The following is a 12,299-nucleotide window of genomic DNA, read 5'->3' on the forward strand; positions in this document are numbered from 1 at the left end:
AAAAGCAAAGCAATGACATTCAGTAAAAGACCCTGGGAAAATATTACACAAAGAGGACAGTGTATGGCATTACAATAACTTGTTTGTTTTAAAAATTAAACAGAGATATGTTGAATGGTATTAGCAGTGTGGAATGAAAGTCCATTCTAAATAAACTTCATGATTTGGAAGTGTTTTTCAGTATAATATCACAGCCTTTCTTATTCAGAACGGCCAAAGGTCTAAATAATGCTTATCAGACAGCTGCCTAGGGAAATCTATCATGGATGACAGAATATCTATACACGGAAAATAAACAGAAAATGCCTTCCTTGTTTACTAACCCCATGCCCAAGAAATGCAAGAAGAGGTATCACTTTCTCTTGAGCAATGCATTGAAGGATTCGGGGTGCTCCATAGAGACCTCCCATGCAAGATGCTAAGGATGAAATGTACAAACCAAGTAAGAATAAGAAGCCCACCAAGGATACCTAAGAAAAAAGAGAGAGAGAGAGAGCAAAACATTTTTTATTGATTAATATTTGGAAGGCACATTTGATAAAAAATCACTGTGGCTTAATGGACTATTGATATACTACAATGATACAATATACAATTGGATATAATACAAAGAACATGAATAAGATAATCTAGTGCCCATATCTCATCAGCCATTAGTAGAAGCATAATATTCTTACAGTATATCAAATTAAACCATCAGTCCATCTAGTTTAATACAGTACTGTCTACATTGATGATTGGTTGATTTCCTAGAGTTTTAGTCTGAATGTATTCCCAGTCCTATCTGGAGATAATGAGATAGTCTGAACAGGAAGCAAACCTCATACTCACTAGCATTGATGATGTTACCTAATTGGGTAATGAAACATCTGTGAGCAAACAACCGGGCTCAGACAACTTCAAGGACTCCTCAGTTCAGCCTTGAGCTTCATATATTTTTATAGTCCAAATGCATGAACAATGAACTAGAGCCCTTTCCTTAGTAGATTTATCTCAGTCTCATTCCCCATCAGAAATAGGGGAGTGACAGCATATTTTACAATGCTGGCATAAAATTTTTTAAGATAATGCATGTACAAAACTGTGTTTAAAAAATGTCCTAACCAGCCACAAACCAGTGAAAAGCACTTTGCTATAAGATTGGCATTCTGTTGGTATTCTATCCCTAACTAACAGCACAAAAGAATATACTTCGGTTTGCTTTGCCCAGAGTAAAGCAATCCAATGGGAAAAGCTTAATTTAGCAGCAATTTCAGAAGAAGCATGCATATCTTACAGAAAATGAAGGGAGTAACAGATATTTTATACCATTTACATACTAGAACAGAGTTGCAGTCCAGGAAAATGTATTTATGTAATTTAACAGACTAAATTCAGATAATATACTTGTTAGATCGGGTAATGGATAGGCACACACAGGCTAATGGTAACAACAGCTCTTTATTAAATGCAACAAGTGAGAACAATCCAATGAAGGTTGAGTCTGACAGCAGCCCTTTTATAGGGAGCTGTCAGACCCTTTGACCAATGATATTAAACCTCTGTTCCTGCCGGAATAGAGGACCTTGGTGGAAACCACTATAGTTGAAGCTAGTATGTAACACCCCTCCCCTCTTAGATGGAACAATCCTACTGGTCACGTAGTCATGCAGGTAGGCGGGCTTTTGGGTAGCTCTGCCTGACCTGTGCAGTTCAGTCGGAGGGTGTTCTTTAAGCAGGTCAGACGGATCTGTTTGCTCCGCAGCTTTGCTTGGTGGAAGCTCCTGGAACCTTTCACAGGCCGTGGCTGAGGCTTCTAGAGCTGGTTCGCTCGGAGCTCACTGCGGACCTGCAACACAATCAGATAGGTTCCCCGGTACACCCGGGCTTCAGCTGCCTGTGGAAGGAGTGGCATATTACTCCCTTTGGGTAGGGCTTTGGCTAACCCGTGCAGGAGTTACCTCTGGTTGTCTAAGCATGGAGTTGGTGAGGCAGCCATGGAGCTGGTCAATGTGCCTTCCCCAATTTCAACTGTCCTCGAGCTCTACGAGATAAGATTGAGGCCCGGTGATGCCTATCATTGTGGCAGGAATCCACAGATTTCCCCCGGCGTAGTTGTGGGTATAAACTGAATCCCCTACACTAAAGTTCCGAATTTTGCTTGTGAAGTCAGTGGGTGATGCAGCAGAATAGTTTGGGTGTAGCAGGCTAAGTGGGACCTTAGCTGGAGACCCATGAGAAGCTCAGAGGGGCTTCTCCCTGTAGTGGCACTGGGTGTGATATGTTGGATTAGGAGATAATGGTCAACCTGTGTTTGCCAATCTCCCGGGCTCAGCCTAGAGAGGGCCTCTTTTGCAGATCTCACCATTCTCTCCGCCTGACCATTGGAGGCCGGATGAAATGGCGCAACCAGGGCATGTCTGATTTGCTGTGCTGCTAAGAAGGTCTCAAATTGCATGGCTGTGAATTGGGGCCCATTGTCAGAGACCAACACATCGAGCAGGACGTGCGTGGAGAAAAGTCTCCATAGTATCTTGATGATTGCCTCTGCCATAGTGAAGGTCATCAGGGCTACCTCTAGGCATTTCGAGTAGGCGTCCACAACTACGAGGAATGTCTGGCCATGAACTGGGCCAGCAAAATCAATGTGCACCCTAGACCACGGTGCTTGAGGGCACTGCCACTCCTTAGCGGGTACCTCTGGGGGAGCTGGTCTGGACTCCTGGCATGGTGTGCAGGTAGCCACCCATTCTTCGATCTCCCTGTCCATGTTAGGCCACCACACGTAACTCCTAGCCAAAGACTTCATCCTGACAATTCCAGGATGACATCGAGCAGGACGTGCGTGGAGAAAAGTCTCCATAGTACCTTGATGATCGCTTCTGCCATAGTGGAGGTCATCAGGGCTACCTCTAGGCATTTCGAGTAGGCGTCCACAACTACGAGGAATGTCTGGCCATGAACTGGGCCAGCAAAATCAATGTGCACCCTAGACCACGGTGCTTGAGGGCACTGCCACTCCTTAGCAGGTGCCTCTGGGGGAGCTGGTCTGGACTCCTGGCATGGTGTGCAGTTAGCCACCCATTCTTCGATCTCCCTGTCCATGTTAGGCCACCACACGTAACTCCTAGCCAAAGACTTCATCCTGACAATTCCAGGATGCCCTACGTGTAAAGCCTCTAATACTGCAATGTGCAGTTTGGGTGGAACAATGACCCGGTCCCCCCACAGCAAACAGCCGTTCACAACAGATAACTCTTCACATTTACAATGGTACATTTTGAATTCAGATCCAACAGGCCCCTTGGGCCACCCCCTCCACACCCAGTTCAAAATTTGTTTGATGGTGGAGTCCTTTGCAGAGTGACGGGCAACGTCACTGGATGAGACAGGACCAGTCTCTAGGCAGTCAATGAGAAGGACTGGCGTTTCATGGGTAGGGTCAGCAAGAAGTTCTGTCAGCGGGCAGTGGCTCAAGGAGTCGGCATGCCCCAAAGTGGAGCCTGGTCGGTGGATGAGACAGTAGGAGTAGGCAGCAAGGAAGATGGTCCATCTGGTCATCTGGAGCCGATAGAGTTCACTGTGCCACAGATATCCGGGTGTGAGTCTCTATGCGTGAAGTGGGGCCCAGGGAAACAGTTGGGCTTGCTGATTGTATACTTGGCTCCTCGCTATGCATCAGCGGCCCTGCCAGAGCTTCTTGAGATGATCGCAGAGATGGCGGTTGAGACCCCCAAGCTACTGGTTATGGGGAATTTCAACCTGCCGTCGATAGGAAAATCATCTGAGGCGGCTCGGGAGTTCATGGCTTCCATGACAGCCATGGACCTGACCCAAATAATTCAGGGCCCCACACACGAGGGAGGCCACACGCTGGACCTTATTTTTGTCTCTGGCCAGTGGAAGAGTGATCTGGGAATAGGGGAATTAGTTATTACACCCCTGTCATGGTCAGATCACTCACTTCTCCGGGTTGGACCGGGTTGGACCGGGTTGCGCCTTTGCGGCCTCTCCTGCGGCAGCGAGCCACCCTGGCCCCTTGGTTCACCGAGGAGCTAAGGGTGATGAAGCACCACAAGAGACGCCTAGAGAGCAGATGGAGATCTTCATGCTCTGAATCTGACCGAACACAGGTAAGAGCCTATTTACGGACCTACCTTGTGGCATTAAAAGTGGCCAAGCGTCAATACTGTGCCGCTCTTATTGCGTCCGCAGATAACCGCCCTGCCGCCCTGTTTCGGGTGACCCGCTCCCTCCTTTCACAGAGGCCGCGGGAAGCCCCCCTGCAGGGTAGAGCAGAGGAATTTGGGGAATATCTGCCGGACAAAATCGCTCAAATCTGTAGCGAGTGGGTTCCCTTCAGTAGTCTAGAAGGGACATCGGAGGCGAGTCTTGAGGGACCATTCTGGGAGGAGTTTGACTCTGTTGCTGCCGATGATATGGACAGGTTGCGTGGGCGACTGCGAGCCACTACATGTTTACTGGACCCGTGTCCCTCCTGGCTTATACTGGCATCCTGGGAGGTCACATGAGGCTGGCTCCAGGAGTTAGTCAACGCTTCCTTGAGAGAGGGGTCCTTGCCGGCCGCCTTGAAAGAGGCGGTGGTGAGGCCCCTACTCAAGAAGCCTTCCCTGGATCCAGCTATGTTAACTAACTATCGTCCTGTCTCCAACCTTTGCTTTCTGTCAAAGGTTGTAGAGAGTGTGGTGGCACAACAGTTCCCACGCCACTTGGAGGAAATTGATTATCTAGACCCGCGCCAGTCCGGTTTCCGGCCCGGAAACAGCACGGAGACGGCCTTGGTCACGTTGGTGGATGATCTCTGGAGGGTCAGAGATGGGGGTTGCTCCTCCATCCTGGTCCTATTAGACCTCTCAGCTGCTTTCGATACCATCGACCATGGTATCCTATTGCGTCGTCTGGAGGGGTTGGGGGTGAGGGGCACCGTCTTGCGGTGGTTCTCCTCCTACCTCTCCGGCTGGACGCAATGCGTGCTGGCAGGGGAGCAGAGGTTGACCCTGAGGCCACTCACTTGTGGGGTGCCACAGGGGTCGGTCCTCTCACCTCTCCTGTTCAACACGTATATGAAGCCGCTGGGTGAGATCATTCGTGGTTTTGGGGTCGAGTATCATCTGTACGCTGATGATACTCAGCTGTACAACTCCACCCCGAACCACCCCAACGATGCCGTCGAAGTGATGTCCCGGTGCCTGGAGGCCGTATGGGTCTGGGTGGGAAGTAACAGACTCAAGCTCAACCCCTCCAAGACAGAGTGGCTGTGGTTACCGGCGCCCCGGTTCAACCAGTGGGTTCCATCACTGGCCATCGGGGGCGAACAACTGGCCCCCGTGGAGCAGGCACACAATTTGGGCGTCCTCCTGGATGCCCGGCTGTCGATGGATGACCATGTGACAGCCGTGGCAAGGGGGGCGTTCCACCAGGTTCGCCTGGTGCGCCAATTGCGCCCCCTATTGGACCGGGACGCCCTTCACACAGTCACCCATGCGCTAGTGACGTCCCGACTGGACTATTGCAATGCTCTCTACATGGGGCTCCCCTTGAGATGCACCCGAAGGCTGCAGCTGGTCCAGAATGCGGCCGTGCAGGCAATCATGGGAAGTACCAGGTACTCCCATATAACACCTCTCCTGTGCGGGCTGCACTGGCTACCTGTGGCTTTTCGGGTGCGTTTCAAGGTGTTGACTATCATCTTTAAAGTGCTCCATGGCACAGGACCTAGCTATCTGCGGGATCGCATCCTACCCCACACATCCCTGCGACCAATTCGCTCTCACAGAGAGGGACTCCTCTGGGTGCCGTCCACTAGGCAATGCCAGTGGGCGGCGCCCAGGAGTAGGGCCTTCTCTGTGATGGGCCCGACCCTCTGGAATGACCTTCCCCCCGACATCAGAACAACCACCGATCTCCGCTCCTTCCGCAAGAAACTTAAGACCCACCTGTTCCACTTAGCTGGCCTGGCCTAACCATAGCTTTAATCTTTAATCCTTCTGGCCGGTATTTTAAATTTTCGGGGGTAGACTTTTTAGGCTGCTTTTTAATTTTTATCATTGTACGGCTTTATATTTAATCTGCTTTTAAGGGGTATTTAATATTTTCTATTGTGTATATGGTTTTTTAGCTGCTGTCTGTACACCGCCCCGAGTCCCTTCGGGGAGAGGGGGCGGTCTATAAATTCAATAAAATTCAAATTCAAAATCTGTGGTGATAATGACACAGGGGTAGGTCGGTCCCCAGCCAGTAAGCCCAGTAGCAGTTTGTGGTCCGTAATGAGTTTGAAATCATGGCCATATAGGTACTCATGGAACCTTACTGCAGCCATAGCCTCACAGTCCAGCTGGCTGTAGTTCTGCTCGGCAGCGGACAAGGTCCTAGAGTAAAAGGCTATTGGAGGCTCGGTTCCATTGGGCATGTGGTTGCTTAGGACGGCTCCGATGCCGAACGGTGAAGCATCAGAGGTCAACACCAGTGGCAGGGTCTGGCTATACTGCACCAGGAAAGTGTCTGCCAAGAGAAATCTTTTTATGGTGGCAAATGCGGTGGCTTCGGCTCTGCCTCAGGACCACTTTGCGTTCTTAGCCAGGAGACAATGTAAGGGCTCAGCAACAGTGGCTTTCTGTTTAAGAAAAACGCTGTAGAAATTAAGGAACTGAGCCTGTAGCTCGGTTTGATTGTGAGGTGTAGGTGCATCCTGGATTGCTTTAATTTTTTTCGAGGTCAGGTGAATCCCAGAGCAGTCGATTAGGTATCCTAGGAATTCAACCCTTGGCACATTAATTTGGCATTTTTCTTTCTTGTGACGGAGGCCTTTGTCTCTAATTCAAGCCAAAACAGTTCGTAAACGTTTGAATAATTGCGCCTCATTTGCAGCTGATACCAAGATGTCGTCGAAATAGGGGATGACTCCTGGAATCCCCTGCAAAAGCCATTCCATGACGCTTTGGAACAGTCCAGGGGCGATGCTAACACCAAATTGCAGGCGGTGACATTTGAATGCACCCCTGTATATCACAATGGTTTGGGCCTCTGCCATAGTGCCACCTAGAGGCAATTGTTGATATGCCTGCGCCATGTCCAATTTAGCGAATACTTTGCCGGGGCCTAATGAATGTAATAGGTGCTGTACAATTGGTACAGGGTAAGTGCTTTGTTGTAACACTTTATGCATTTGTAGTCCGCGCAGATGTGGACAGACCCATCAGATTTGATAAGTGTCACTATAGGGGCCCCCCAGCAAGCATGATCAACCGGCTCTAGGATTCCCTGGCCTACGAGCTTGTCAATTTAAAGATCTATTTTGGGGCGGCGAGCAAAAGGTACTCTCCTGGGCTTTAGCTTTATGGGGGTTATGTTGGGGTCCAAATTAAAGGAGATTGGAGTCCCCACATACTTACCCAGACCAGTGCCAAAGACGTCCTCGAAGTCCTTAAAAATTGCTTCAGCGCTTTCGCCTTTCAAGGCATTGATACCGGTCACTTCTAGGCCCAGGGCTTCGAACCAGTCAAGCCCCAGGATGCTCTGCAGGTCCACCGTCACTGGGAGTTGGCTGCTGTATTTCTTGAATTGCACCCAGAAGGTGCCCTGGCTCATGATGGGGACTTGGTTCCCCTGGTAATCGCGAAGGCAGATGTCAGGGGCGCGTAGATGCTGCTTCCTCAGGCTTGAGCGTAGACCATGGCATGGTAGTCAGTGATGACCCCATGTCGATCTCTATCTCGCATGGAAAGCCATCGATGAGGACTGTGACCTTCAGCTTTTTTGGCCGCCTAGTGTGGAGTTGGCTGTTTGAGGTGTGGTAGGTGACTCTGACGTCACCCTCTGAGCACTGTGGTGGCTTCTGCCATGCCCCTTGGTTGGGCCTCTGTTGGCAGTTAGTTCAGCTTCTTGGTTGCCAGGTCGTCATGGGGTGCTCGTTTCTATACACCTTGGCGATGTGCCCCTTTCGCTCACAGCGCTGGCAGGTAGCGTCACGGAAACGGCAAGCCGATTGGGCATGGTCTCCTCTACAGATAGTGCAAGGCGTTGTTCGAATTTGCGCGCTGGCTTGGTGCGGCTACTGCGCATGCAGCAGGTGTCATCTTCTTTGCCTTCAGAGCTCTCAGCCTGTGCAGCCTCGCGGTGAATGCGTGTATTCTTCCACGCGTCTTATGGAGTGTTTTGACGTGGAGTGTCTCTGTGGACTTGATGGCCAATTCTGACGCCCTGGCCTCGTCCAAGGCAATTGGTAGAGTGAGGTTAGGCTTGGCAAATAACCTCCTCTGAAAATTAATGCCCCGCACACCGCAAATTATGCAGTCAAGAATGAGTTCGTCTAGGTTTCGGAACTTGCAGTACGATGCAGCCTTTTGTAGTGCCGCAATGTACTCATTGATTGATTCACCTTCCCGCTGGTTGCAAATGTTAAATTCATGCCGGTAAATGTGCTTAGATGGCTTGGGAGCGTAGTGGGTCCTCAGCGTCTGATGGAGCACGAACCAAGCGACCAATTGTAGTGGCATTGGTTCTGACAGGTCTTTGGCAGTTTCGAAGACTTCCCGTCCACAGTAACCAAGGAACATATACTTCTTGTGGCCTTCAGAAAGGCCCATGAGGTCATTGGCCTCGAGGAAGCAGTCAAACCACAGCATATACGAGTCCCAGTGCTCGGTGACTGGGTCATACAGAGTTGGTGGGGCGTGCATGGCCATTTTGTGTCCTGAGGGCATTTTGAGTTTGCCGCTGAGCTCCGGGCTGGATGTACTTGCTCGATTGCTACGCTCTTTTTGGTTTGTCTAGTTGCCTTCCAATCCCATCTTCGTCACCAATGTTAGATCAGGTAATGGATAGGCACACACAGGATAACAGTAACAACAGCTTTTTATTAAATGCGTCAAGTCAGAACAATCCAGCGAAGATTGAGTCTGACAGCAGCCCTTTTATAGGGAGCTGTCAGACCCTTCGACCAATGAGATTAAACCTCTGTTCCCACCGGAACAGAGGATCTTGGTGGAAACCACTATAGTTGAAGCTAGTATGTAACAATACTTTAATTAAATAACATGGTTTTTTCTATGACATGTTTCAAATGAGATCTTCCAGCAAATAATTTTGGACGGCAATCTAAAGAGGCAGTTACTTCTGGGTTACTTTAGTGGGGCATGCAAATTGAATAATTGAATTTTTGCCCTTACTTTCCTAATTTAAATCTACAAGATTTTACAGTCCTATACTTTTAACTGGTTGTAAGTCATATTGAATTCATTGGGTGTTAATGCTAAGTAAGTGCACAGGTTTGAAGTGTTATCAAGATATTGTTTCCAATTGTTGAAACCTTTGATTATAATCTCTCTAGGTAATTTGTGCATGTTAGCAAATAAAGCCTAATACACTATTCCCTCTTTCTCCTCCTATTCTCTTTTTTCAGTTCATAATTGAAGGCTTCACCTTGGCATCCTATTCCGCATGTTTAATTTTTCCTCCTAGACAGTAAAGCCATGAATCCTGATGCAAAGGAAAGTAGGTTAAATGGAATGTCTGTTAGTTCAAAATAGCTAACTCCAATCATATTTGCCCTATTTTCCAGGAATGATAAATTTGCCTTCAGTCTCTAGCTACAAATCTGTACTGCAAATAATTACAACAACCACAATTAGGAATGCCAAACAGTAACTGAAAATTGTGGGATATATTATAACACATCCTCTGAAGCTTTACTCAGAGGTAATTATCACAGTGCTCTACAGGACTTAGCTGGTAAGTATTATAGCTAAATTTTGTTTGTGATTAGGGCAGCAGTCTACAACGCAAGGGAGGAGTACTGGAACTCATTTAAGAGGTCAGAATTCATCAAGTCCCACCAAACCAAGCCAACTTTATTTTTTTTAAAAATAAAAAGTGTGTTACTAACTCATACAAAGTACAGAGAAGATGTGGCAATTGGTGGGGAATATATGGAAAATAATCAAATAAAAGTAATTTGAAAATGGCATTGTTGAGTAATAATGGTACTTTTTTGGTGCACTCAAAAATACTATGACCAGATTATGCTTTGTACATAACTGAAATGGCCTTATTCAAAGTGTCATGACATTCCACTCACACTTATTGGGGAAAATGGCTTTTGCATCGAGACAGTCAAAAGTATATTTGCAGGTGCAACTCCTAACATATGTTACTGACAAATTCTTCACTGTTGCAGCTTAATCCTATTACTTTTTTTTCTCTGGATCAGGCTGAAGGTAAACCCTGAAACTGAGTTGGTGTGGATACTTATGCTGCCAACCGAGTTTTCCCCTGACCAATAAGTCCATCAAGGGGTAGGTTCATGAAGAGGAGGGGTCCTTCTAGATTTATGGCTCTTGCTGGCTCACCAGGTAAAAACTTGGCCAGAGGACCCTATCACCAGCTATTCTTGGTGCATCAGTTAAAACCTACCTGGAGCGCTATAGTAATTATTTAACACTATCTGGTTGGACTATTGTACTATAATAAAGTTCTTGGCTCTATCATTAAAGACAATTAGAAAACTACAGTTGGTCCAAAATGCAGCAAGCCACAAACTCCTGGCTATCACTGTTGGGAGCAAATAGCACTGCTTTTCTGTATTGGCTGTCAATTGGTTTTTCAAGTACAATTTTAAAAGCTATCTTGTTTTGTTTTTCTTCCTATAGTATTGCTATCAGTACTTTACTTGACTAATTTGACCAAGTAAAGGGAAGCTACTACTGATCCCATATTTTGGAGATATCTGGAGAGGTGCTGGTTTTCTATTCTGTAGAACAGTTTCCTCATTAAGATCAGGCTTGCTTCCCCTTGATATTTCAAAAAAAAATTAAAGACCAAGTTATTGTGGACAGCTTTCTCCTGGTTTTGTTAAGCTATTTATATTCTCTTTTTTATGGGCTATAATTTTTGTTTTTTGGGGGGAGGTTGTTTCACTGTTTATAATTGTATTGATTTTATCTGGTTTTATACTGCCTGTAAATTGCCAATTGTAGTGGGGTAGAAATGGGATTAATAAAGAAATATAAATAAATAAATATCCACATTGCATTTGAAAATAAAACGCTCCCTAAAAATAATGACATACATATCCTATCGATGTGTAAAAATTGAAATTCTCCTACGCATGGTGAAATCTAATTCTGCCGGAAGCAAATTTTAGTTTAATCCTCTTGTCACATTAAAGCAGTTTCTTCTGCACAAAATGGAAATAAAACTCCTGTTTCTCATTTTGTTTCATGATGCATAAAGATGGATGCAAGAATTCTATTGAAAAGAAATTGTTAAATATTTGCTTTCTCCAAAAGAAGAGTGTAGACTGACCTTCCAGGTTGTCTGTATTCCCTCTGTTTATTTATTTGAAGTAACATCTATACATATGTCTTCTTATTATATTGGTTAAATATACATTCTTACAACAAGATTAGCTAACACACAGTATAATAGGTGCTAAATTCTGAACTAGGGCAGAGAACATATTCTCTCCATATAAAGCAATAGAAATCCATCAAGAGTAGCTTCTGCCTATAAACTGAATGCAGGACTACCTAAGCACACAATGTGATGTGTCCTGGTTAGGTATGCAATTTATTGGGTGAGTCAGTCATTTTTTGTCAGCTTAATTTGTTTTACAGAATTGTTAAGACAAAAATGAAACAACTCCACTCTTCTTGTTCCGAAATACTGGCAAGAAAGGCAGGTTTGCAGCTCATGGCAATGGCTGAGGGGATGAATCTTTGAACCAAAAGATTTTTAAAAGCCTATCAGCTACATGCAGATGCGCAGGGCACAATCTGATCGTCTCAAATGTGTATTTGAGAATTTGGCAGGCTGTTATAGAGTTCGTGGGCCACAGATTAATAACCTATGGTTTGAAATTAATTTTTAGTTGTTATCTGTATGAGAAAGAATGTTTCATATCAAGCAACCTGTTTCTCTGTGCTCCAGTTTAATGTTATAAAATCTTATTTAAGGCTACAGTGAAAAATAAGGTGCAAAGCTCAGTTAATACAGTAGTAAGAAAGTAAAAAGGCCTCATGTCATATAAAGCTAAGGTTCCCCTCACACATATGTGCTAGTCATTCCCGACTCTAGGGGGCGGTGCTCATCTCCGTTTCAAAGCCGAAGAACTGACGCTGTCCAAAGAAGTCTCCATAGTCATATGGTCGGCATGACTAAATGCCGAAGGCGCACCGGATGCTGTCACCTTCCCACAAAAGGTGGTCCCTATTTTTTGGCAGTTCAGCAGTTTGAATCCTTAGCGCCGCGTAATGGAGTGAGCTCCTGTTACTTGTCCCAGCTTCTGCCAACTTAGGAATTCA

At 46.3% G+C, this 12,299-nt stretch overlaps 1 protein-coding gene across 2 annotated transcripts in view; it reads right to left on the reverse strand.

Annotated features, from left to right (window-relative positions):
- Positions 1 to 12,299, reverse strand: part of SLC12A8 (solute carrier family 12 member 8) — a 75,206-nt gene that overhangs the window by 12,100 nt on the left and 50,807 nt on the right. For both annotated transcript variants that reach the window (XM_081936391.1, XM_081936392.1), the window contains exon 9: positions 324 to 470. In XM_081936391.1, coding sequence (XP_081792517.1) covers positions 324 to 470 — 147 coding nt within the window. The remainder of the gene's footprint in view (positions 1 to 323; positions 471 to 12,299) is intronic.

Source organism: Natrix helvetica (genome assembly GCF_964273705.1).
Source record: "Natrix helvetica genome assembly, chromosome: 1".
Lineage (NCBI taxonomy): Eukaryota > Metazoa > Chordata > Lepidosauria > Squamata > Natricidae > Natrix > Natrix helvetica.